Source organism: Castanea sativa, chromosome 4 (genome assembly GCF_040712315.1).
Source record: "Castanea sativa cultivar Marrone di Chiusa Pesio chromosome 4, ASM4071231v1".
Taxonomy (NCBI): domain Eukaryota; kingdom Viridiplantae; phylum Streptophyta; class Magnoliopsida; order Fagales; family Fagaceae; genus Castanea; species Castanea sativa.
Window position 1 is genome coordinate 47,721,798 of NC_134016.1, and position 27,474 is coordinate 47,749,271.

The 27,474-nt window shown below is 34.7% G+C and overlaps 1 protein-coding gene and 2 long non-coding RNA genes across 4 annotated transcripts; 1 reads left to right on the forward strand and 2 right to left on the reverse strand.

The window, feature by feature from the left end:
- The first annotated feature begins 972 nt into the window (after window positions 1-972).
- LOC142630331 (uncharacterized) lies at window positions 973-1,840 on the forward strand. Its single transcript, XR_012843284.1, has 3 exons — window positions 973-1,022; window positions 1,103-1,200; window positions 1,280-1,840. It is a non-coding gene; the product is annotated as an uncharacterized LOC142630331 (long non-coding RNA).
- Window positions 1,841-4,711: 2,871 nt separating this feature from the next.
- Window positions 4,712-6,599, reverse strand: LOC142630638 (uncharacterized). Of its 2 annotated transcripts, XR_012843366.1 has the most exons (3): window positions 6,480-6,599; window positions 6,299-6,400; window positions 4,712-5,885 (listed from the first exon to the last, which is right to left on the reverse strand). It is a non-coding gene; the product is annotated as an uncharacterized LOC142630638 (long non-coding RNA). The 2 variants fall into 2 exon arrangements; XR_012843365.1 differs by lacking the exon at window positions 6,480-6,599 and having other exon boundaries at window positions 6,299-6,434.
- A 4,214-nt stretch (window positions 6,600-10,813) lies between these two features.
- On the reverse strand, window positions 10,814-26,656 carry LOC142630386 (disease resistance protein Roq1-like). The gene is made up of 5 exons (XM_075804374.1): window positions 26,163-26,656; window positions 13,067-14,168; window positions 12,634-12,906; window positions 11,743-12,537; window positions 10,814-11,629 (listed from the first exon to the last, which is right to left on the reverse strand). Exons 1-5 carry the CDS (start codon window positions 26,654-26,656, stop codon window positions 10,814-10,816), a joined length of 3,480 nt encoding a protein of 1,159 aa, XP_075660489.1.
- Window positions 26,657-27,474: the final 818 nt, after the last annotated feature.

Genomic DNA, 27,474 nt, shown 5'->3' on the forward strand with positions numbered 1-27,474 from the left:
AATCTGTAGGAGGACTAATGGAGAGAACTCCTCACTTTTTTGGAGGTCTTGATTTGAGAAAGGAGGGAGAGAGGAGCCGTGAGAATGAAGATGGGGGTTCACGTGTGTTGATAGATGGGGAAGGAACTTACGGACACACAACAAATATTTTGTTCGCTAATTTTACAAAAATTCCCTCACTACAAAATACTCGCATATATTTAAAGAAAAACTTGGGATGTTACAACTTTAACTGGGGCAATGACTTTTCTGCTAGAGTTGAGATCGGAATGAGATTATGCATCTCGTTATTGGCTAGATTGAGGATCAGTAAGATTAATCATTGTTTCAGCAAGAGCAGTAAGTTTAAGCTATTGGGTTTCTTGTCCCATTGAGTGTTCCTTCGGTTAACCTTCCCCTTCTACAGACTACAATTGAGAGTTTAATATCGTGCATATGAACATGTTGCTTTTGTACTTTTTTTTACTTTGAGTAGGGAGCTTTGTCACAGTGGGCTCTAGTTTTCCATGACCTGTTTTAATCTTTCTTGGACAAGTATGACTTGTTCTCATCTTTTACATGGATAAAAAGATACCCTCTTTTGCTTGTCTTTTCTAACTAAATTCGTATATATATTGAAGCTGCCATCCAACTATATGTTTGTAAAATATAAATTCTATGAACCCACGAGTCAAGGGAATTGTAGAGCAATAATTTAGAAAAAAAAAAAAAATCCTCTTAGTGCTCGGATTTTATTTGGGTTAAAATGTAACATGTCAGAATTTCACATTAAAGTGGAAGGGAAGATTGTCCTGTGTAATTACTTTGGTGTATAGCATGCCTATTATGATGCAAAATACTGGTTAGGATTCTATTGATGTTACAATATACACATTTCATGTTATTTATAATACGATCGTATTATAAATAACATGAAATGTGTATATTGTAAAGAATGGGGAGATGCTTGGGGTCTCTCATATTTGAGAAATAGGAGAGTTCTTTCTAGTGGTTTCACTTCCCTAGGGAAAGAGAATTTGCAGGTTAGTGATCAAGGGTTTTGCCTTGCCTATAATGAAAAGTTATTCTAGAAAATTCTTAGAGATCTAGTCTTGTATTGCAGTTGATGTATAGTGATGGCGATAAAGCATTTGGTACATCATCAGAACTTTGCATTGATGAGAGACAAAGAATTGCATCAGATGGCATTAAAGTGGTCAGGTAGTCCTCTTGGATCTTGCAGTACAGTTCAATATCATTGTCATCTATACAATGGCATCCTTATAACTTTCTTTTACAGTATGGAAATTTTACGCCCCCAAAATGTAGATGGTGTTATTGAGAATAGCTTGAAAGGGAAGATAAGAATCACTACAAGATGCTAATGGCTTGACAAAGGGAAGCTTTTAGATGCACTCCATAAAGCCGCTCATGCTGCACTTTCAAGCTTGCCTGTGAATTGTCCTCTATCCCACATGGAAATAACTGTGGCTAAGCTATTGAGGAAGATGGTAAGGAAATACCGTAGTAAAAGGCCTGAAGTCATTGCCATTGCTCTAGAGAACCCTGCAGCAGTTCTTTCTGATGAGGTAAATGCAAGGCTATCTGGAAAATCCCATGTTGCTTATGGGATATCAGCATTGACTTATGGGATATCAGCATTGAGAAAAGTGGTTGATGGACATCCAGAAGAAAATCAGTCCGATAGGATGCACACGGAAGACAATATTGCCAACATACAGTTAGAGCACTCTTTACAAAAAAATTTGAAAGGTCTGCCTCTCTCTCTCTCTCTCTCTCTCTCGTTTGTGGGTGGATTGATCTACATGTACAGTCCATGTGTGCTGGAATCCATTCATGCATGTAATTAATGGAACTGTAGATTGCTCGCGCGATGCGCGGATAATGTCATAAGTTTCTATGTAAGAAGGTTATAGAAAATGTTGAACATATATTAGAGTAATAATATGAATTATTGTTGCGATAACATAAAGGTTTTTGTTGAATTAAAGTAGTACAAATTAAGGTGATTAAAAATATAGACTAATAACTTATTTATTATAGAAATTAGATGAAGCAAATAGTTTATCATAATAAGCGAGAATTTTAAGTTGCATGCGTAAATCCATTACATTTTTTTTTTGGGTGCTAAATCGATATGAAGCTTCTTAATTTGGAAAAACACTTCAATGACTATGGTGTGCATTTTTATGAGAAAACAAAACAATACAATACAAAACAACACAAAATTCAATTTTGGTTGTAATCCTTTTTGAGTTCTTTCTCAATTGGATACCTCAAAGTTACATGCTTTAAGGGCTGAATGCCAATCATTCAAAGTTACGTGCAAATATGAGATTAAAGGGTAAATACAAAATTACTCTGATAAAGCACCATATACCAGAACCTCATGTTTTAAAATAATATATATGAAGTTATTTTTATGGCTGCACATTTCCTTTGTTATAGAATCATTATTACAAATAGTTTAGCAATGGAAGAACACCAAATGACCAAATACGGTGCTATGGAACTTAAGAGAAGATTCCAAATTGAATTATAATATATTGCACCTATAGTAATACATGGTGCCAAGAGTGAATTTTCACAAATTCCAAATAATTTGTAAAAAAAAAAAAACGAAAAAAGAAGAAGAAATCAAATGTAATTTTAAAGCCATATGGTTACCAATTGACCACTATAATTCCATTTAAATAAAATTTTACATGTTTAAGGCCTAGTGACTCAATATTTTATCTTTGAAAGAAATCTAAATTGACGCAAAACCAAATGGGGTCCCGTTGTGTGTGTTGGGTCACCACCAGCAACCATCACCATATTCACCCTTAATTGGCATCAGCAAGCAGCCAAGCACCAAAGGTCAATTTGTTTTTATAGATATGAAATTATTTGCTAAAATAATATCTGTAGACACATGCCATGTTAGATTTATCTAGCTAATATCAATTCTCCAATCTTATACTAATCCTTGATGTGTTTTTTTATTGTACAATGAGTAAATTGATCTTAACACAACCAAAAATTTCAAGGAATATAGAAATAACACTATAGGCTGCCAATTCATGTACTCCAAAAATTAACACAAAAAAAAAAAAAAAAAATTACCATGTGATGTCACCATGACCGATCTTGGATTATTCCATCCATGACATTCACTTTCTTCTTCAATGCAAGGTCCAATCCTCGATTGTTGTGATTCAATGATGTCGTATCTTCACACATAAATAGAAAGAAAGAAGGAAAACAACTATTTTCTTGTCAAAATGAGTATTAGCTTTCAATATAATTTTAGTTACAGCCATGTGCTTGTCAACATCTAGAGAGAGAGAGAGAGAGAGAGAGAGAGAGTACCAGAGGATGTCATCCAGCAAATTAAGGACAGAGAAACGAATGGTGATTCCCAACATTATCACATCCACAAGGTTCAACATACTTTTAACCCTGCCTTCTTCACATTAATGCTTTCACATTTGTCTTCTAGTTCCAGTACTTATATAAGAAGATTGGGAATAGGAGAAGTTAGGCAATGCAAGAGTTACATGTGAAGGTGGAGACAAAAAGTCCAAATCTGATATGAAGGCCGGGTAAATGAAAAGCATATTAATTTCTTTTAAAATAAGGATATTCACCCTTTTAAATGATAGGGAAAGAGAAATTACAACATGACACTCATTAAACATTTAGGTAAGGTGGAAGGTCAAATAGAAAAATACTATAAGCCAGTTGTTTAGGTATGCTAAAGACATGAAGAGAAGAGAGATGTGGAGGGAGTAAACTCTTCAAAGGGAGTGCTACATGGTAGAATTTCATGCTCTTTCGCATGAGATCTCTGCTTTTATATATATATATATATATATATATATATATATATATATATATATATATTTTGATTGATTGATGATATGTTTCAATGCGGGGATGCCTGCTACATTTCCTGCTAATATTAGTAAAGTTTATTTGCACCATCAGATTAAGACATGATTTAATCTACTCCAAGATGATGCAATCACTACTTTTCTTGTGTTTTTGGAAATCTTTGGAAGTTTTAATTTTATGGAAAACTCAACAAAAGTTCCATCTGTGGGGTTTCGTATGTTGCTACACAACCCCATAATTTTCAACTGAATTTTGGAAGGTGACAGTGCATTGGTAGAGTTATTCTTCATCCCAGTGTGCTGTCCATTACATAAAAGCGCTTAAAACAGAGAATTGATAATTTAAATTTCTGCATCTATATGTCCGTACCTTTGTACACACATAAAGTCCCTCGTGCTTTGAGTTATATAAGCTTATTAGTTTTATATCGAACATAAAATTTTCAATAAGTAATTCAAATCACATCATTCAATATACTTAACCTTGGTTGCTCCAAAACCACAGTTCTTAGGAGCTTGGCTGGTTACTCCAGCAGTTTAACCATTCAGCCAATGTATGACAATTGCATCATACTAATATAATTTTGATGCGGTTGTTTCTGGGTTTACTGCCACTGGAACTATCTACCATGTAACAGTACCTAATTGCATCTGCATATTCTAACATTTCCACACACAGTTTCGTAATTCTCTTTGGAAGTGAGAATTTGAGATGGGTGCATAGTATCATTGCTCTGGAATATTTTTGTTCTATATCCTCATGGTGGGATTGTGACACACAGGCTAATTTATTTTTGTTCAAAAGAAATCCACAGTTTAGCAGTTATATACATATATTCTTTATAATCAATAGAAATTTATTAAGAAACAAGCTGCCAAAAAGCCAAAGTCTACAACAGGGAACACTCAACCAGCAACTACTACATCAGAGTAACAATGGAAAAGCACCTGAACAAACAAGTCAGGTGCAAACCAAAACCAGAACTCAAAGAAACACAACTAGTTGCAGGCCTGCACCATACAATTTATTTCAGAAAATTACAAACAAACTACACAACCGACTAGGACTAATCTACCAACAAGCAATAAGGAGCTAGCCAGAACTCTACGTTCCAATCAAATTCTTAGACTTGAACAATACATCAGAAATATCCCACCTGATTGATATTTTGGTGTTGATACCAGACCTCACCTCCTGTGACAAGGCCCTTTAATTTCAATCCTTGCCTTCACCTGTTTCCTTATGAGACCAGAAATATGATCCACTGTCTTAACAGCTCCCAAACGCAATAAAACCCAAGATCATCAGACCTTGCACTTCTCCAAGATACAAGAGCAGCAATGGGATGCAATCTTGGTGCTTGAGTTTACCAGAAAAAGAGGGACGCCTAGGTACCTGACAGCAAGTGGCCTCCCTTGAACTTGAGAATATGTAGGATCTGTTGCTTCAAATTGACTTGTACAACTTCACTTTCAGAGGCATTAGCAGATAATCCAGAAATTTGATCAAATTCTGTTATAGCTGCTTGAACAACCACGATTGAGTGCAAATTGTCATCAGAAAAGCACAAGTGGGCAATTCTTTGCACTTAGGATGAAATTTAAAGCTACTGGACACCTGGACTTTACAGAGCAAGATTCTTGAGAAAAATTCCATCCCAGGTACAAATAGACAAGGGGTAAAGGGATGATCCCCTTTTACCTCCTTCAAAATAACCCACTAGACTGCCATTGAGTGGTATAGGAAAGGATGGAGAAATTATGCATTCCTTATCCATTCCACAACTCTAGCAGGCATTGGAAGACACACCAACAAAAAAACAAAAAAAGCCTTCCAGGCTAGATGAGAAACTAATAGAGATTAAAGCTAAATATTTGTATTTGTAAAATTTGCGGAGTAAAACACTATGTAGCTGCACCCCATAGCCAGTGCCAGCATCAAGAGCGCTTCTTAAATCTGCCCCCGCCAATCATGTGGCTACTTTTTCCTCCCCCCTCGTCATCATCAGGCTGCCATTGATGAAAGACAAATTACAAGTTGTAAATGCATTGACTCAATTAAAAATAAAATTACATATATAAAAGTAAAATTTCAAATCAAATCGAAGACAGAGACCCTTTCAAAGAAAAAAGTGACAGATATGCAACTATGCAAGTATACGACTGATCTATCGAGGTTCTTCTTTTGATCACAAACCAGAACGGTATAATTCTACAGACCAGAACGGCCCTTCTGTCAACCTCAACTGAAACTATGGAGTAAAAGATCCTTTGGAATGCTAGGCATATGGACAAAGAAGAATTTTTTACGTGTACACCATGATTACTACTACTACTCACTCAGACTCTTTTGTTTAATTCACCTAAAACTAGAAAGCAAAGCTACGGGTCCATTTTAATTGTATTGATAATGATCACTTTACCTGGGTTTGGGTTTTTCTGATGCGTCTGCCGGGTTCCTTCCACGGCCTGCCGGGATGTGGAGGGTCTGGGTCGGACGTCGGAGTGCTGCAGATGCAACCCATCTGCAGATTAAAGCGATTTCTGGTGAGGTGGTGGATCTTCCGGAGAAGAGAGAGAGAGAGAGAGAGATTTTGAGGGTACCTGGAGTTGGATCTTCCTATTATTCAAAGCTCCAATCCCAAATTCAGTCGGCTGCTGCTCGCTATTCCCGAAAATGTCCTTCTCAAATAAAAAAATTCTGGAAATGCGGACGCCGAGGATACTACGTCCAGAAATTGCCACATGGTAATTTTGTTCTCGAGAAAGTTAAAATTTTACGAAAGAAAATCAGATTTATAGGGAATTTGAAAATTATAAAATTTTTAGTGGTTGAGTACAAAATTTAAAGTTAAATTTTTATCTACATCAAAAATCAACCAATATTTTAATAATAATAAAAAGAATTATTATAAAGAAAGGACGCAGTAAATTAAAATTTTCTAAAAAAATTACCATTCAATAACAATGTAGATTTCCCTTCTTTAATCAAATGTGGGTAACCAGGTTTTCTTTACAAAAATTACATTTTTAATAAACTAACAATTTTACTTAGAGTGGGTTTCAGTTAGCTCAACTGGTAAAATCTTTAATAGTTGTATAAGAGATCTATGATTCAATCCTTGTCTATTTAAAAAACTGATTGGTGCCTTGGTCAAATGATAAAGAGTTATCATTAGGAGCGGACGTCATAAGTTGAAACCCACTCAAAAAAACAATTTTACTTGGAACTATCATAAAGAGAAGACGCAATAGATTAAAACTCTCTTAAAAATTCACATTCAATAAGAATGTAGATTTCCCCTAAAAAAAAAAAAAGAATATAGATTTTCTTTTTCAAATGTGATTAACCACGTTCCCTTGAAAAAAAATTACATTTTTTATAAAATAACGACTTTACCCATTCTTTTCTACCATTTAACTAATATATATATATATATATATATATATATATATATATATATATATATATATATATATCACATTTATTTATTTATATATTTATTTTTAAAGCCAAATTTAAGAGAATATTCAATTAGATTTTAATTGTTGTCTAATATTGCACCTGTGTCATCTTTTAAAATTTTTTTTTCCTATGTGAGTTAATAATGTGCAAAAAACAAAAAGTCTAATATAAATAAACCATCAAAAATCCAATAATAATAATAATAATAATAATAAGAAAGAGCCTATAAAAAGAAAAAGAAAAAGAAACAGTAAATTTATGTGTATATCCAAAAATAAATAAATTAAAAAAGAATGAGGGATAGAGTAAAATTCATGTACATATTTATGACTCTTTATTTTTTGATTTTTTTTATATACAAGATAGAATTCTACTCTAGCCTAATCTAAGTATAAATGTGTGTGAAACTCCCTCCTGGAGACTTGAACCCCGGCCCTTGCCCCCCACACCCCACACCCCACAAGTTTTTATGACTTAAACAAGGTATATTTTGAATCACATATGTGTGTAATTATGATTGTTTTTAATTGTACTGTGCATATACATAAGTTATACACTAGTAAAATAATAATATTAATTATAAATTGGCAATTTAAATGATTAGTTTTGTATTATACATGTCATTTAGAAAAGAGAAATACTATATCCACAACACTTTTATAACAAATCCTAAATAGCAGGTTGTTATTGGTTGTTATGGGTGGACAAAAAAGTAATTTAAGTTGTAAATTCAAATTAAAACCAATAACAACTTTCCATCTGTTATTTGTTGTGAAAATGTTATAGACGAAATAGTTCTCTTTAAAGAATGGTGCGCTATAATTTTTTTGGAAAAAAATTGGGCAGCAGGTTAGCATAAAAAAAAACAAAAATTTACATCAAAACAGAGGAAACAAAATTGTATACTAATAAAATTGTTAGTTCTGAGACTGCAAAGTTTGAATACAAAGAAAGGGTGCAGCTATGAGTTTTTTTTTTGGATGAACTGCTATGAGTTACGAGGTTCAGCAAAAATGTATTAAAAAATGTCCAACTAGCAAAAAAGCTGACCCATGCATAAGATTTCTCACTTTGCACAGTTATTTAAATATCCAAGTGGAGCCAACTACTGGTCCATTTCTGTAAGTACAACCAACATAAAACTAACTACTGGTCGAGTTCACACAAATTGGAGGGAAATCAGCATTGGGAAATGGCTTTCCACTATGCAAAGGTCTAGGCAGGTGATCATATTAAGTTCTCAATTGCCCAAGCTTATTCAAACCCATCTTTTATCACAATCATCCAATTCAACTGCATTTGAGACAATTAAAATCATGAACTATTCAAATAGAATAAAAGCCATTATTTTTTTTTTGAAGGGAACAAATTCTATTCTTGAGATTTTAAGTTACTCCTAGTTAAATTCTTAGTTATGCTGAATCCTGCTGACCTAATCACTCTATAAAATTGTTTTAACTCTCAAACAACTTTCAATGCATTTTGTTTGAACATAATCTTCTAGTTGAAAATCAATGGCACCATGAACATTCCATCAATCAAACCATAATTTTTCAACAATTGAGGCAGTGTGAGGGTCTGTTTGGTTGGACGGATGGAAAAGTGGAAAAATAGAAATGGGTAAGGGATGAAAAAGTAAAAAGATAAAAGAGATTTTAATTTTCTCTCCTAGTGGCATTCATTTTTGGGGGTGAAAAAAATAGAAGGATGGAAAACTATTTTATGTGATTGAGGAGAAAAGTGAGAGGATAATGTAATTTTTATAAATTTACTCTAATGTCTTTATTACATTAAATAAGGAAAATGTTACTTATTATCAATTATAATTAATAATTCTTCTATTTTACACACTTACTTTTCAAAATACCAAACATCAGATTATTTATTTTGTACTATATTTCATTAAAATATCATTTTTCTAAAATTTTTTAATTGTTTATCTTGCTTCACATACAATAACCATCATCTACTCTCTTCCTTTATCCTCGAGATACGTAAAAAAATAAAAAACTAAATACAAAATGAATAGTGCCGGAGTAAAATTGTAAATTTGCATGATTACTATAAAACCATGCATTTTTATACAAATTTGCATGGACTGATGTAGTGATGTGGGTGAATTTTGGAAATGTGATATTTTTTCTATTATACAAGCACTGATGTGAGTGCTCTTTTATTGTTATATTTTTCTTCTTTATAATATATTTATAGGAAAGTGAAAAAAAAAATAACATCACAAATTTGAAGCTCAATAAGAGGAAAAATAGAAAAAAGAAAAAAAGAAGAAGAAGAAGAAAGAAGTTGGAAACACTTAAAAAAAATAGCAATAGTAGGCTAGTAGTAGTGGTGGGAAAGAAAGAAAGAAAAAAAAATCAAAGAGAAATACTCTCACAATTGAGGGTAAAAAAGTAAATGAGAAAACTCAAGAAAAATTATTTAATTTTATCCTCAATTTAGGAAGGTTGATTTTTGGTGGGGCCAGAGAGAAAACTCCTGACCCCACCATTTTTTTCCTCATTTTCGTTCTTAACCAAATACTCCTCACTCTCATTTTCTCCCCACTTTTCCATCTCTCCAATAATCACCCCTACCAAAGGCCCTCACTCAAGCAATCTACTTCAAAACTAATACCAGTGAGCCCCTTCAACACCCCCCATAACAAATACACTCAATTATTAACCAATAATTTTAATAAGTTCAAGTAATCTCTTGACTATGGCCAATTAGATGTTGATCTTTGTTCTTCTCAACCAAAAAAAAAAAAAAGATGTTGACCTTGTGAGTCTTAAAAAGCGTAGGCCTTTTGAATTTACTGGTCCATGAACTAGATAAATTTAATGCTTTTTTCTAAAGTAATTTTGAAAACTCTTGTACCATTACTAGAAATTGAATTCAACAAATCAAATGATCATCACTTCTGCTTTTTCTTTGTATTAATGTCCTCTCAAATTGAATTAGTACCCATATGAGGTATGAATGAGACTAAATTTAGAGAATAAGAATGGGAAGTGACAAGTACCACCAAAGATGCAAATCAAACAAAGCAAAAGAGGGAGACATACTCCGGCATTTTACAACGAAAAAGAAATCGAATGAAGATGATGCAAAGAAAAATAGTTTCAATGGAATAATAGTACCTGGGCATATTTTTTCAAACTTTGATTAAGGGATTCTCAGTTTCTTTGATGGTGGCTTTGGATTGAAGATGTCGTCCTTTTTTATGGAGGGATGGGCCATTGAAGAAGAACCCAAATCAAATACATCACCATTAGTTGAGTCGATTCCCAAATTAGAAAACCAAAAATTACTAAGTCAAACCCATTAACTATATCCATTGGGAGCTTTGAATTAGATATCAGGGAATGACACCTTTTGTCATCGGGGATTACAGGAGGCAGAGGTTCTCCTGCGTCTGAGTCCATTGAGATTCACATGATTCATATGTGATCCATTGGAAAGACACCTATTGTCATCAAGGATTAGAGGAGGTTGAGGTTCTCCTGCGTCTGCATCTGCGTCCGTTGAGACTCACATGATTCATATGTGAACCATCGGAAGTGGTGGCAGGATGTTGTAGTAAAGGTGCGAGCTCAATGTTGTCATAGTTGTCATGAATATTTTGAGAGTTGTTATGGATGATAATGGAATTTTGAGGACACATGCATTCCACATGCGCCCCTATCCTTGCAATGACAGGAGCAAAATTTCCGTATTCACTTGTCCAGTGAGATATTTTACATGAAACCTCAACATGATTCCGATCACCTTGCATCAAGTCTCCAAATTTATGCTTTAATTGGCTATGAGGTACACCATAAAACCACAAATGATCACACTTCAGACATTGAAAGATCGGCTGCTGCATGAAAGGTTGCTTATGACCATTGATGGAAATGTTGACAACACAAACCCAACTGATTATATCATCACAACGAGCGCCGCACTTATCATTATTGGCATTACTATCCTTAGACGGAACTAGATGAAAAGCAATACAAAAGGCAAATGTTGGAAATTCTGGACCAACCCAGAATGATATGGAACTTTCAATGCTTTGATGGTTGAACCATTTTGGAATCTTTTTTTCTGGTACTATAATATTATATCTCTCTCCAAAATTAATTAGATACGCATCTAGAGTTGGACGTAACTCTTCTTCAATTAGGAAGAACTCGGAGAGGGAGCACTGGGAAGAGTAATCAATCTGATGTGAATGCGAATCTACTAATACATTGCCTTTCACACATGAACATTTCATATTTGGTGGAAGCCTTAAATTTCTTCCAAACTGCATGCAATTAGGAAATTTGAGAAATTATAAGTTTACTTAATCTAGTAAAGTATGCATTTTGGAAGGTAACCAAAATTGTTTCTTTATAACTTTAAGGGAGAGAGAGGTACCTGAAGGAATAATTTTCTTAATGATTGTGAATTCAACGAGATGCAATTTGGTGCATACACAGATCTTATACTTTTTGGAAGTTTTGGAATTTTCTTAACGAACTTGGAATTCTCAATTAGAAGAAAATGTAATCCATTGAATCTCATAATGCCATCTTGAATGTTCAAATTTTCATTGCCTGATAATAAACATTTCTCTGAGAGGTGGAAACAAGATGTCAAATATTTTACACAATTCAACATCAAAAAACCATATTTTGAAAAGCCACCATAAGAATTGTGTAGTGCTTGTCTACCAATCTCCACGTCCTTTGAAAATTGGACATTGCCATGAAGAGAGAGTTTGCGAAGATATTGCAATTTATAGATGCTACTTGGAAGATGACACGAATAGAAATAGGAACCTATGTCTAATCGCTCAATCCCAATGAGATTCCCAAATGATGAAGGAAGCTCTCTAATGGCAGTGTATGCCAAACTTAGAAACTTTAAATTTTCCATTTCTTTTGGAATATCAGGGAACCTCCCAACCCTTTTGCACTCATAAAGAATTAAAAATTTAAGAGATGTCACCATGATGCTGCTTGGAAGAATTTTAAGTTCAATGCAACCTGTGAGGTCCCAGCTTTCAAGCTTATGAAGACATCCATTAGAGTCATGAACCTTGACTAATTTCATACATTCATTGAGATTCAATTGCTTTATGTTTGGGGTGGCGAATGATAAGTCGGGCAATTCTGTAATGTAATTACAGGACGGGAAATTCATATGTGTCAAGCTTTTATACTGTATCCTCTGTAGAAAAAAATAAATAAAATTTTAACTTCAAAAAAGGTCAAAATATAGTTTAATCATTAATGAAGTAATAATAATTTATAAATAAAATTATACCTCGAGAAGCTTGTACAATATCACCCGACTTTCTGGCATGTTAAGTACAGTGAGTTTTTGAGGATGAAAATTAGATGGTAAGGAGGATAAAGGAAATCCACGCCAATCAAGCACCCTTAATCCGTTGGGAAGATATTTGAGATCTCCACAAATGTCTACATTACTAACCATAAGGAACTTGAGATTTTTCATCTTTTCAAGACATTTAGGCTCTAATTGAATTTTTGATGATTCAGGTGAGTATATCATTATGCCTCGAATTTTTTTTGACCCCTAGTTAGGCAAAGCATTAAGTGAATCACACTACATGAGAAGAAGTATAATGACAATAAATTTAAACAAAAACTAAACTTAAATTTTCTTCCACACTTAAATGAAAAAAAAAAAAAACACTACATATGCCAATTGAAAAATGTATAAAAATGATGCATACCGTATTTTCAGTTAGTACATCAAGAACATCCTCATAACGCCATAACCTACTACGCTCTCCAGGTAGTTGTGGTGATTCCTGTCGAACAATGTCCTTACCCATTTGTTGTAGAAAGTCATTTATTGACAATTTGTCATATTGATCAACACTTATTAGACACTTATCAATAAGTTTTTGAATTCCATAAATTGGATTTAAATCACAAGAATCTAGTATATCGATGACATACTTCTTCGAAAATCCCTTAAAGAAACATGCAATATCAAGGAAAATATCTTTTTCAATTTCATCCAATCCTTTATAACTTATTTCAAGTACTTCTTGAATTTCTTTGTTAGAAATTCTTTCATACTTATCTATTGCACTTTTCCATTCAGGTTTAGATCTTCCACACAAATCAGCGCCCATTATTACTAGAGCTAATGGAAGTCCCTTGGTATATTGTATGACTTGGTTTGAAAGTTCCAAATAATCTTTTTTGGGTTTGTTGCTTTGGAAGGCATGCATACTAAAGAGTTCAAGAGCTTCATCTTGATCTAATTCCTTAACCTCGTATGCTGAAAAACATTTTCCAAGAGTAGCTCCCAAGTGTTTGTCTCTTGTTGTTATAATGATTTTGCTTCCAAAAGCAAACCAATCACATCTTCCAAGCAAATTTTCAATTTGGACCCATTTATCCACATCATCAAGAACTAAAAGAATCCTGATAACAGAAAGTCTTTCCTTTATCATAGTGGTTCCTCTATATTTGTTACCCACCTTTAAATTTTTATCCCTTAAGATCTCAAAGAGAAGTGTCTCTTGTAGTTCAATTACACCATCATTTGTCCCCGATTTTTCTCTAAAATTTTCTAGGTAACAAAATCCATCAAAATGATCACAAGTTTTGTTAAAAATAGCTTTTGCAATTGTTGTCTTACCTATTCCACCAGGGCCATAGATCCCTATCACATGAGCTTCATTTGATTCAATATTTGAAATAATGGTCTTTACACGAGAATTTATTCCAACAGGGTATCGAGTAACAAATAATGGCGTGCAATTTAATTTAGAATTTGAGATATCTTCAACAATTTCTTGGATAAATTTGAACTCATTACAACTGTCATTCACATAACATTAAAAAAAATATAATGAGTTAGAACAGAAAATAAACCACATTTAAGATGTTTGACATGTGCATTTAATTTGAAATATTGATAGCTAAAGCAGGTGGCACGTACTAATTTATAAATTTGTAACTATCATTATGTTAGCAGTTTTTTTTTTTTGGGAAGTTTTTTTAGGCTTTAAGGTAGAAGTGTTGGTGTGGTTGTTGCCCCATTTTTTCATCGAACCAATGAGGCCGATCGGTTTTCCCATAATTGGCACTGTTGCAGACCACCTAAGGTTAGTTCTTCGACATGTAGTGGTGCAGCTTTTTTTCATCAATGCGAGCGGTTCTTTCAGTTTGAAAATATCATACTAAAACAATGACTACAACTCACAAAACCACAAAATCTCCAATGATTCAAAACACGAAATCAAAACCCACATCAAAATCCACAACAAATTAAAACCTGAGGTCTAAACATCAAATCCCACTAAAAAATAAAACTAAACAAGGTTAGAGATTTGAGATTTGACTAAATATTGAAGAGGAACTAACTACTGGACTGAAGATTAGAGATTTGAATGGATTGAAGAAACAACGGTAGACTTCATTGTATTGACGACTATAAATAGTGGTTTTTTTGATATCTTGGTAGATTCTAGCTATGGTATGGGGATTTGGAGTTTTTGAGAGAGAGAGAGAGAGAGAGAGAGAGAGAGAGGTATTTATGAATATTGAGTGAAATGAAAGGGGAGAGAGGGATCGGTTGATATATATATATATACACACACACACACATTAGTCGGCACGATTTTGCTTTGATTTCAGGATTTCACCTCTGACTACTTCACTGCACAGGCTTTGGAGTGAGCCTTGATCTTCGCTCGCTAAGTTTGGCTCCATCGATTAGTTTGTTTTTTAGTGTGGTTATGTCGGTGCCAGTCGTTTTTGACTATTCTAATTGGTTATGCAAACCCTATTTTTAGGCATAGTTGTTCAAACATATTAAGAGTAATACTTAGGTATTCCCGAAGTATAGAGAACGGTGCTCTGTTTTCTCACATTCATGGTAGGGTTTACTCATTAAATTCATGGTGGGGTTCATCTGAGAAGAGAGAGCACTATTTATCCATGCTTCGAGGGTATCTAAAATTTTTTCACATATTAAGCATTAAACCGTAAAGGGAGTAGTATCTTGGTTCTTTTTTTTTTGAGCTACCGTATCGTGGTTCATTGATTTAGCAATTGTATCACTGGCTTAATCATTAGACAAATAATTAATTTATTTTATATAAGAATAAAATTAATAAAAAGACAAAAAAAAGGTGAAGATACTATAAGCAAAAAAATATGCAATGGTATTCAATTAGTACATAAATATGTTTTTTTTTGAGAGTAAGTACATAAATATGTTGGTATAACGTAGATTGATATTAATAGAATATTGTTGTTTAAATTTTTTATTTAAATATAGAATTTAATATATGCTTATATATATAAATGACTAAATAATAGGACATTTGAATTGATCAAAAGGACTTAAACCTTAAAAACCAAACGGTTATTATGGTAATTTTTCATGGTTTAAACGATTTTTTTTTTTTTAATTTAAAAATCTGATAGTTTCCTTCATACCAATTCAGAATTTCTTAAGATTCATCGTTTGATGGTTTAATTGTTTTGTACAATTTTGATTACTATACTTTTAACATGAAGGTAACTAAAAAGTACTAAAACCCACTTTTGATACTAAAAATAAATTATTGAGGAGCTTTCAAAAGCATTTTATAGGGGAAACTACACTTTACTTTTCTAAACTATATTCTAAATACACTTTGCACTCTAAACTTTTCAAATTCATGTTTTGCACCCTAAACTATAACTCTTGTTACACTTTACACCAGGATGTTTGTAAAGTTGTAATTTACAACTATTTTATGTTGGCTTAAATTCTGTGCCAAATTTTATTGTAATTTCTTCAATCATTTCCCTGTATTTATGTGGGTTTTTAATTGTAAGGGATGAGTGTGAGAGAGTGTGAAGACTCAAGCTTCAAATGATGAAGAAGTAAATTTCGCGAGTGCCTCGCGAGAAGCTATCCCGCGAAAGAGCCACGTGTAGAGCACATGACTGGAATGCGAAGAGTCATGCCAGCTTGGAGTTTTCGCGAGTGTCTCGCGGGTAAGACCTTCCCATGAAATACTCGCGAAACATTTTGTTTGGCTAATTTGTCATGTTTTGTATTACCAAATCTTTACCCACACTATATATACCTTCTTTATCCACATATTGTAAGGATTGCTTTTTAGAGAGAATACCCTAGAAAATACATTTGAAAGTTAGAGATTGTTATACCCACTATCATCTACACATTTCCATATGGTTTTCCTCTGCTCCTACATCTCCATCTCTAAATCTATGAGAGGTTGATAGCCCAAACATTTACCACACCCAATCTAAGTGTCAAGTGAGATTTTGGTGCTGCTAGGAAGCATTGGAAGGAGCCATTCATTGGCGGATGCAATCGGGTTGAATTGCAGGATCTGGGAAAGCTAGAGAAGACAAGGTTCCGAGAAGCCAGTTGGTAGCAAGAGCTTGGAGGGTTCAAGTACATTGGGTAGACTAGGCTTGGAGGGTCTTTTGTTATTCATATACTCTAACTTATTCTCTAGTGGATCAATTTACCGCTTGGAGGGCGGCGAATAGGTTTTTCGTCGAGTTCTTCGGTTTTCTCTTCGATAACACATCGCGGTGTTATTTTGTGTTTGTATCTCTCTTCCCTGCTCTGTAAGCTTATCTTTTATTGTTGATATTGAATGAATATGGCTTAAAGTAGTTGTATCGGTTGTTTGCGTTCATTTACTCTTATTTTGCGCTTATTTTAAGTGAGAGTAAAAACAATCTAGCCGTAATTTTTATTTGGGGGGTCTGAACAAGCTCTTGTATTTTCATACAAATCCGAGCTTTCAATTGGTATCAGAGTGGGAACACTTGTCGGATTTCATTCCTAGTGTGATCCTAGACCCATTGTTTGGCTATGTTTATAGCTATGGCTAAGGCCAACATAAAATGTATCCATGTGTTTGTGATAATGACTCTATGAGGATCTTTAGAGATTGTCCTAGCAATGAGCTTCTAGAGTTATTCAAGTCTAAGAAACATTCTAGAATCGTTGTTCACATGTTGAAATGCTTAGAGCATAGAAATCATGAGCTTCATAATAGCTTATGTGAGTTTAATTCCTTAATTGCAAAATATAAGAGAAGGAATAGACATTTGTTTAACAAACTTGATGGCTTGAAAAGAAAACTTCACTCATCCATGAATAGTGTAAAGGAAGATGAGTCTTACTTTAATAATCAAGAATGTTTGTCTCATGCTTGTCTTTGTGTGCATACTGCATTGAAAGTGTTTAATTCATGTTTGTGGTATCTTGACAGTGGATGTTCAAGGTACATGACCGGAGATAAATCACTCTTCAAAAGTCTTAAGGAGAAGGAAGATGGTTATGTGACGTTTAGAGATGGCAGCCAGTCACAAGTCCTAGGAAATGGAACTATCGACATTTCCGGACTTCATTTGTTGACCGATGTTCTTTATATCAAAGGGCTGAAAGCAAACCTGCTAAGTATCACCCAAATTTGTGATGAAGACTTTCTAGTTCAATTTTCTAAGAAATGGTGTCTAATCCTCAGTGAAGAAGGTGTGCAAGTTTTGAAGGGATTTAGGACCACCGACAATTGCTATGGCGTAGTTTCCAAGCCAAATGTATCATGCTGGAGTGCATGAGTAAATCTATTAGAGTTGTGGCACCAACGTTTTGGGCATGCAAATTACAAGCATGTGGAAAAAGTTTCAAAGCTTGAAGCCGTGATTAGATTAGTTTGCTGAAATTTGGAAAGATCAAGAAAAATGTTTGTGGTCCATGTCAATTGGGAAAACAAACTAAATCAACCCATCCCAAAGTAAATGTAGTTGCTACATCTCTCCCTTTGGAGCTGCTTCATGTGGATCTAATAGGTCCAACGAGAACGGAAAGCATGGGTGGGAAAAGATACATCATGGTAGTGGTTAATGATTCCTCAAGGTACTCTTGGGTGGAATTCCTTAGAGAGAAGTCGGAGGCAAGCGACAAGATGGAAAGATTATGCAAAAAGCTCCAAAATGAAAAGGGAGTTCCCATAGTTAAAATCAAGAGTGATCATGGAAAGGAGTTTGAGAATGCAAAATTTGAAGCATTTTGCAATGAGCACGGTATCAAAAAGGAGTTCTTAGCACCAAAGACTCCACAACAGAATGGGGTTGTTGAAAGGAAGAACTGGGTGATTCAAGAGATGGCGAGAGTGATGCTTCTAAACAAAGACATCCCACATAAATTTTGGGCTGAAGCGGTGAACACATCATGCCACATTGGGAATATGATTTTCTTTCGAGCAAGAAAAAAAAAAAAACGTTATATGAGATTTGGAAGGAAAAGAAGCCTAAGGTGAAATACTTCCGAGTATTTGGGAGTAAATGCTACACTCTCCATGATAGGGAGAATCTTGGGAAGTTTGATGCCAAAAGTGACGAAGGGATCTTCCTAGGATACTTCAGGCATATAGAATGTACAACAAGAATACCAAGATGGTGATGGAGTCGATAAATGTGGTTATAGATGACTCCATTCAGGAAAAGGATGTTGGTGACGATGGCGAAGTTCCAAGCCTTAAGAAAAATGAGGGTGATGGTAACATGTCTCAAGGTGATGATGGTGAGAGACAATCACTGGAAAAGGAGCCTACTCCTACTATATCAAGAAGGGAGACTAGATCAACTCAAGGGTCTTTGAGTCTACTCACCCCTCTGGAAGTTCAACTTCCAATCTCTCGTGATGAGGAACCTTCCACGTCCAAGAAACCTTCGTCAATAGTAACTCTCAATCATCCCAAAAGTAACATAATTGGTGATTTGGATGAAGGACTCCGTTTGAGAAGAGGATCGAGCTATAGTGTTACATATTATTGCTATATTGCTCAATTTGAACCCAAGAAAGTGGAAGAAGCTTTGAAAGATGAAAATTGGGTCAAATCCATGCACCAAGAGTTACATCAATTTGTTAGACATAATATATGGGAGTTGGTACCGAGGCCCAAGGACACACATGTAATCGGCACCAAGTGGATCTTTAAGAACAAGATCGATGAAGATGGTTAAGTTGTTCGAAACAAGTCTAGATTGGTGGCTCAAGGATATACTCAAGTTGAAGGTGTAGATTTTGATGAGTCATTTGCTCCGGTAGTAAGACTAGAGTCAATCCAAATTCTTCTCTCCATAGCATGTATTATGAACTTCAAGCTATACTAAATGGATGTAAAGATGCCTTTTTGAACAGACTTTTGAACAAAGAAGTGCTTGTTGAGCAACCAAAGGGGTTCCAAGATCCATATTTTCTAGACCATGTGCTAAGATTGAAGAAAACATTATATGGGCTGAAGCAAGCACCAAGAGCATGGTATGATCGTCTCACCTCATATCTTCTAGATCACGGTTTCAAGAGAGGCCAAGTCGATCAAACACTCTTTGTTAAATGAGATGAGAAATCTCTTCTTGTTGCATAAGTATATGTGGATGACATTGTATTCGGGTCAACAATTGATCACCTTGCTCAAGAATTTTCAGAAGAAATGAAGAAAGAATTTGGGATGAGCATGGTGGGGGAGTTAAACTACTTCTTAGGCCTTCAAGTGAAACAACGAAAAGATGGGATATTCATATCTCAAGAGAAGTGTGCCAAAAATCTCGTAAAGAGATTCGGTTTAGACTCCAAGAAACATGCGTCCACTCCAATGAGTTCCTCGATAAAACTGAGCTCCGATCCAGCCAGTGTGGAAATAGATCCAACACTCTCTAGGAGCATGATTGGCTTCTTTACCTCATTATGAGTAGGTCGGACATAGCCTTTAGTGTTGGGGTATGTGCACATTTTCAAGCAGCACCCAAAGAGTCCCATCTTAAGGCGGTTAAAAGAATCATCCGCTATGTTAATTAACCATCCGACTATAGAATTTGGTATTCAAGAGATTCGAAGGACTGCCTAGCTAGATACTCGAATGCTGATTGGGCTGGGTGTGTTGATGATACAAAGAGCACCTCAAGAGGTTGTTTCTACCTCAGGAACAATTTGGTGTTGTGGATGAGTAAAAAGCAAAATTCAATCTCTCTATCAACGGCTAAAGTTGAGTACATAGTAGTAGGGAGTTGTTATGCTCAACTATTGTGGATGAAAAAGCTCCTACATGATTATGGAATCTCTCAAGACATCATGTGCGTCTTTTGTGACAACTTAAGTGCCATCAAAATATCCAAGAATCCGATTCAACATTCAAAGTCTAAACATATCGAAATTCGATACCATTTCATTCGAGACTTGGTGGAAGAGAAAATTGTGTGGCTAGAGTTTATCATCATTGACAATCAAAAGGTAGACATTTTTACTAAACCCCTTGATGGTCCATAGTTTGAATCTCTTTGTAAGACCTTTGGTGTCAGTATCATCCCTTAACTCATATCTCTTGTGTGGCCTACTGTTAGTCTGTTTTTGTGCATCATTGCTATATAGGTCGCACATGTGTATGCCCATGTTTCTTTTTCAAGTTTTTACTTGTTGTTTTTGTTAATCTTACTTTGCTTGTTTTGTTTTTGAGTGTGTTGAAAAATTCAAAAACCCATAAAAAGTGAAAAGTCCCAAAAAGTTTGATTACTTATGTTGTGAGCGACATCTAGAAATCTACGTTTTGGTTGTTGTAAATAGATCTTCAAGCTTGTCATGAATGATTATTCAATAGTCTTGTTTGATCTTGAAACATGCATAGACTTGTGCCTATATATCTCCATTTACTTTTATGTTTTTTGCTTATAGCTCAACCATTAGCAAATCTTGAAAAGAGATATCGAGTTGCAAAAGCTGTCACACACACTAGTATTTGACTAGGAAAAAGGGAAAGCGACTTGTATTGAAATGTATGGTGCCAAAGCCAAAGGCTAATTCGTCAAAGTTCTATAAAAAATTTTATGACATCGCTTCTCAAAAATTTGAGTTGTTTTTGATCAAAAGTATGAAAAATGGAAGCCAAATGAAAAACTTTCAATCAATTGTAATCACATTAGTGAGGGGTCACATATGTTCATTTCTACAAGTGAGATAGATCATTTGATTTTGTACCAGTTGTGTATGACTTGCTTGAATTGATCATTGAAGCTTCATACTAGACTATAGACTAGTTATACTTGATAAAAACACATAAGTCTAATGTTTCAATGAATGCTTATTCCATTTGTGTGATTGTATGTGTTCAAATGTGATGTATATACTCAATTGCTTGTTGATCAAACCCAAAAAGATTTTTGAGTGTTTTATCTGTTTTTGAAAGTTTTTTTTATTTTTTATTTTTTATTTATTTTTTATACTTTTGTGTGTTTAGAGTTTTTGTCCAAAGTTTTTATTTCTTGTTTTTAACAAAAACTCTTTTAGAGGCATTTTTGCGAGTAGGTCACGAGTAACCTCTTACTGCAAAAATAAGGATAGCAAAATTCATAATACACTGAAATTCATATAGAGAGTTTCGCGACTGTCTCACGAGAAAACTCTACCTGCGAAAACTGGTATGTGCTTCAGTGGCATTTTCGCGAGTAACTTCGCGAGAAGCTTACTTGCGAAAAGTGCGATTCTGCAATTTTTAAAGGCAAATAGTGACAGTTTTTCAAACATTCTCATTGTGTCTCCTCCGTGCCTTTCTCAACCCAAAACATATTTTCTCCTAAAAACTCAACCAAAACTCAAGATCAATCACTTCTAGGACTTATCTAAGGTATATTACAACATCCTTTTACTTTTGAATCCTTAGATTTAGTCTTAGATTCTAGGATTTCTAGGGTTGGGTTTCTTTTTGAAAGGGTTGGGAAAAACTTATTTTTTCTGCAAAATCTTTTGATTTTCTTGTTTGGGCTAAGTCCCATTTTGTTTGTTTGTGTTTGTGTTGGCCCCAAGTGGCATTTTAACATGTATTTAAGCAAGATTTCATCATGTTCATGCATTATTTTACGTGTTAGTGGTTTGTATGCATACTATGTGTTTGATGAAATGCCCAAATGACATTTTGTTGTTGTTTTGGACTCCGATGAGTACCAAACTTTTGGGATTACCATGTTTTTACATTCTCAACATGTTTTAAACATTGGTTGTGTGTTTTACACACTTTGACCCAAGTGTGCTTGGTCATGCCTTGATCATGCATTACATATGCACACCACATGCACAATTGATGCACACACTTGATCACTTGACATGCTTTGCACTTCAATCATGCTAGATAAGTGTTGTTACACTCTTAACACTTAAAACATGGTCTTGTGATATTAGGTTTTATATTTTTATGTTCTTTTTAGGGACTTTTGTTTTTGTTTTTTCCTTGTTTCTTTGTGCTTGTGATTGTTTTGCAGATGTCTCCTCTTAAGAAATCAGCCACAAAGAAGTCCTCAAAGTGTCCCCGCACTTCTTTGGATGTAGTCCAAGATGTTGATGAGGACATGGCCTATAACAACTACTACAAGAGGGCCCCGATCATCTTGGAAAGGACTGTAGATTTTGAGTCCCTAGAACACACTTTCATTCCTGAAGTGTTCAAAGAAAGGACGTGGACAAAGCTGCTGAACCCAACTGGGAATGTCCATGCCGAAATCGTAAGGGAGTTCTATGCAAATGCCGTTGTGGAAGGGGATTGCAAAAACTACTGGCTGCGAGGAAGGGAGTTCCATGTCACAAGGGAGTCCATCCAAGAGATATTGGAGGTTCGCCCATCGACTCCACACACATCCCTCCAGTATGATGAGAGAAGAGAAAAACTTGGAGAAATTGTAGAAATCCTTAGTGGTGAAATCAGCAAGAGGGCAATGCACACCATTCCATTCATCCCGGAGATGAGAACATTGGCCTATATCATGATTTTCAACCTCTACCCGGTGAAGAATTTGACTACCTTGTTAGGACCAAAGACCATATTTTTGTTTGATCTCTTCACACACAAGGAGATTGACATTTTGCAGTAACATCTACTTCCTCTTCACTAAATGCATCACAAAGAGGAATTCGAGGATGACCTTACCATTTCCAAGCATAGTTATGGCTCTTATCACAAGGGCAAGGGTGAAGATTCCCAGTGGTCTTCCCGTGATGCAATGGGATTATCCAATCGGTGCTCGAACCGTGAATTGATGTAAAGCCCATATCCCCAGACCATCTGTTGGTGTCTCCCAAATCCCAAAAGACAATGTTGATGAAGAAGGTGGAGACATAGAAGAAGAAATTGAGTGTTTCACATTAGCTCTGGAGGACACTACACAACCCTCTTCTCAAGCACGTGCACGGGCACCCGATCGTCTTGATCATCTTATTTAAAGGGTTGAGCAAATGTATGGCATGCTAGACTCTCACATGCAACACTCCTCGACTCAATTTACCTACATCCAAGGCCAGATTACTGCACACTCGTCTCAAATTGATGACATGATAAGGGACCAGTAGCAGCAGGAGGATTCAGAGTCCGAATCTGAACAATTCTAGTCTCTTTCGCCATTTCGGTAAAAAAGGGGGAGTAGTTTGAGGGGGAGTAGCATAGCTTAAGGGGGAGCATTGGTTTATCTAGTTTCTAGTTTATTAGTATTTTGTTTACTTTAAGTTTTATAACTTGTGGATATTTACATTGCTTTCTTTTAAAGCTTTCAAGTACTTTAAATTAAATCTTAGTATTTTCTTTAGTACTACTGTGTATCTTGGTTTTTGTAACCGTTTTGATGCTTATTGCTTTCTATCGCTTCTAGCTTTAGATTCTTTAATGCATCATGCTTGTTGGACATGCAATTGATTTTAGCATTGCTCTTAATTGCATTGCGTGTCCGGATGATAATTTACTAGTTAAATGTTCATTGTAGTTATTCCTTAATGATTGTTCATGTTTGATCAAGTTATGCTTCATAGCTTATATCTTGTATTATATCTTGATCGCATTTTACTTGTTCCTATACATACCTTGTGTTCTACTTGTCTTGAGCTTAATGAAAATTTATTGTATGTGCAAGTGTTTCAGGATACAAGTGTATATGGTGCAAGCGTTTCACAGCTTCTAGAATTAGGTGTGAGTGAGTTTTGCCTATGTTCCCAAACTCACATTTAAGTCTAGAGTCTATTTAGGGGTTTTGTCATGGAATAGCCAAAGGAGAAGATTGTAAAGTTGTAATTTACAACTATTTTATGTTGGTTTTAATTCCATGTCAAATTTGATTGTAATTTCTTCAATCATTTCCCTGTATTTATGTGGGTTTTTAATTGTAAGAAATGAGTGTGAGAGAGTGTGAAGATTCAAGCTTAAAATGATGAAGAAGTGGATTTCACGAGAAGCTATCTCGCAAAAGAGCCACGTGTAGAGCACATGACTGGAATGTGAAGAGTTATGCCAGCTTGGAGTTTTCGCAAGTTTCTCGCGGGTAAGGCATTTTCATGAAATACTCGCGAAACATTTGGTTTGGCTAATTTGTCATGTTTTGTATTACCAAGTCTTTACCCACACTATATATACCCTCATTACCCACATATTGTAACGAGTGCTTTTTAGAGAGAAAACTCTAGAAAATACACTTGAGAGTTAAAGATTATTGCACCCACAATCATCTACACATTTCCTTGTGGTTTTTCTCTACTCCTACCTCCCCATCTCTAAATCCATGAGAGGTTGATAACCCAAACACTTACCACACTCAATCTAAGTGTCAAGTGAGATTTTGGTGTCGCTGGGAGGCATTGGAAGGAGCCATTTATTGGCGAATGCAATCGGGCTGAATTGCGGGATCTGGGAAAGCTGGAGAAGACAAGGTTCCAAGAAATCAGTTGGTAGCAGGAGCTTGAAGGACTCAAGTACATTGGGTAGACTAGGCTTGAAGGGTCTTTTGTTATTCGTGTACTCCAACTTATTCTCTAGTGGATCGATTTACCTCTTGGAGGGCGGTGGAGAGGTTTTTCATTGAGTTCTTCGGTTTTCTCTTCAATAACATATCGTGGTGTTATCTTGTGTTTGCATCTCTCTTCCCTACTCTTTAAGCTTATCTTTTATTGTTGATATTGTATGAATATGGCTTAGGGTATTTGTATCGGTTGTTTGCGCTCATTTACTCTTATCCCACACTTAGACACGTACTATTAGACATGCACACAATCAGTATTAGACACGCACACTCACACACACATATAAATCTATAATAATAATAATAATAATAATAATAATAATAATAATAATAATAATAATAATAGGTGAAGTTGAGAGAAACTCAAATTAGAATTTCAAATTCGAGTTCCAATTTTGCACCATGTGTCCTAAATTATTTATTCTTAAAGAGTTTTATTTCTTAATTTTAGAATCAAATGTGGGACCACATCATAAATATTCATCCTATTAAGTTATTAATTACAAAAATCAAATAGTCTAGAATAAATGTTGAATCGTAAAAAAAATGTGCTTCACAATAATTTTAAAAAAATATAGACAATTTACATTTTATACCTAATAATATCTTTAAAATTTTTTTAAAGAGTTAAGAAAATATAAAAATGACTATTAATAATATTTAAGTTATTTATATAGGAATTATATTACGCATCTTATTGTATATCTTTAAGTGTATCCAAGTATACGCATGAGGTTACAAGCTAGTTATAATAAAGAGAGAGATACTTATAATTCACAAACACTCACTCTTTACTTTTAGAGTCTAAGATATTGAAATAGTGAGATAAAGAATAGAGATAAGATGAGATTCATAAGAATGAGATCAGAGATTAGAGGAGAGAGAGAGAAAGAGATCTATGATCTGTGTTATTATTTGGCTTTAAGTTGGATTGATATGTGATCAAAGTGTGCAAAAATATTTTTAAGAGTAATTAAACTAGTAAAAATATATATTTTATATGTATACCTATGCTCGTAAGGCCAACCAGATATATCGGCTGCTTCTTGGAGAGCTTTTCTCCATCTTTGTACTTTCTTGTTGTACTTGATGTTTTTTTCATGTTCAGCTAGAGCTTTCCCAAACTTTCCACTTTGGTTACGTATTTCTGATGGGTTCACCTTGTAAAAAATCGATCGTATCAACTGGCCATTCTTCTTACACTCAACAATCTTGGCAAGCTCATCCAAACACCAAGGGGAGGATGCATAGTTTTTAGAAAATACAATTATTGACATGGTTGAGTTCTCAATAGCTTTGAGAAGCTCTGTAGAAATGTTTTCTCCCCTTGGTAGCTTATCATCGATGAAGGTGTGAATACCCCTCAAACGCAAAGCCTCATATAAATGGCTAATAAAACCATGGCGGGTATCTTGACCTCTAAAACTCAAGAAGACATCAAAGTTCTTGGGTTGGTAGGTAAAAGAGGAAGATGAGGCTCCTTTGCTAAGCACAAGAACCATCTGGATTTATGATCAGATTGTTGTAAAGATTTGAAGGGAAGAGAAAGAAAACTGTGAAAGGGTTGTCAGGAAAGTGAATGACAAATTTGGAAGAGGTTTGATGCAAGCAAGAGAAGACTTTAAAGGTGACTTGCTTTAGGTGTGACCAGTAAGTTTTGAACTTCTAAGTGCCGTATTGATGTTTTTTATTATTGCAATATCATGAAAGTTTCTGTGCAAAACCTTTAACTTTTTGAAAATTTCTTAGCACCATACCGGTCATTGCGGTCAAACGGTATTGTAATTTCATATCTTATTAGTCGATATCGAAAGTTAGTTGTAAACTTATCTATCGAACACTTCCCAGTTCCCACCTACCATAATAAATAATTATCTATGATGGCATTTTAATAGGGGAATTTCTTGGGGGAGATGGAAACTTTTTAGTAGCTGAAATGCTAGTTTGTTTGTTTACAAGAGTAGGTTATTCATGAATACTAAGAGGAATAGTTAGGTGGAATTGGAATGGCTGACCGGAGATTAAAATGTATTTGAAAGAGTTTATTTTTCTAGGTTTATTTTACTTTAAAAATAAACTAGGCAAAAGTACAACAATACCTACCAACAGCAAAGTTAAAAAAATATATAAATAAATTAAATACCCATAAAAAAAATAAGTTAAATAAAACGAATAAACTAGAGAGGGAGGAAAAAAAAAAAAAAATCCTCACGCAACTAGACAATTGTCATAATGTTATTTTTAATGATAAATGTAGACCCAACATTGACCCAAAACAAATGGTAAATAAGTAGTAGGTCCAAAATATTATTTTGATCTT

What these genes read in the sequence shown, in the direction of transcription:
- LOC142630386 (XM_075804374.1), bottom strand. Translation starts at nt 26,656, where the DNA reads ATGGTTCTTGTGCTTAGCAAAGGAGCCTCATCTTCCTCTTTTACCTAC. An exon ending in GGTTGGCCTTACGAGCATAG is followed by an intron (nt 14,169 to 26,162) that starts GTATACATATAA and finishes TGTGAATGACAG; the next exon opens with TTGTAATGAGTTCAAATTTA. An exon ending in TATTGTACAAGCTTCTCGAG is followed by an intron (nt 12,538 to 12,633) that starts GTATAATTTTAT and finishes TTTTTTCTACAG; the next exon opens with AGGATACAGTATAAAAGCTT.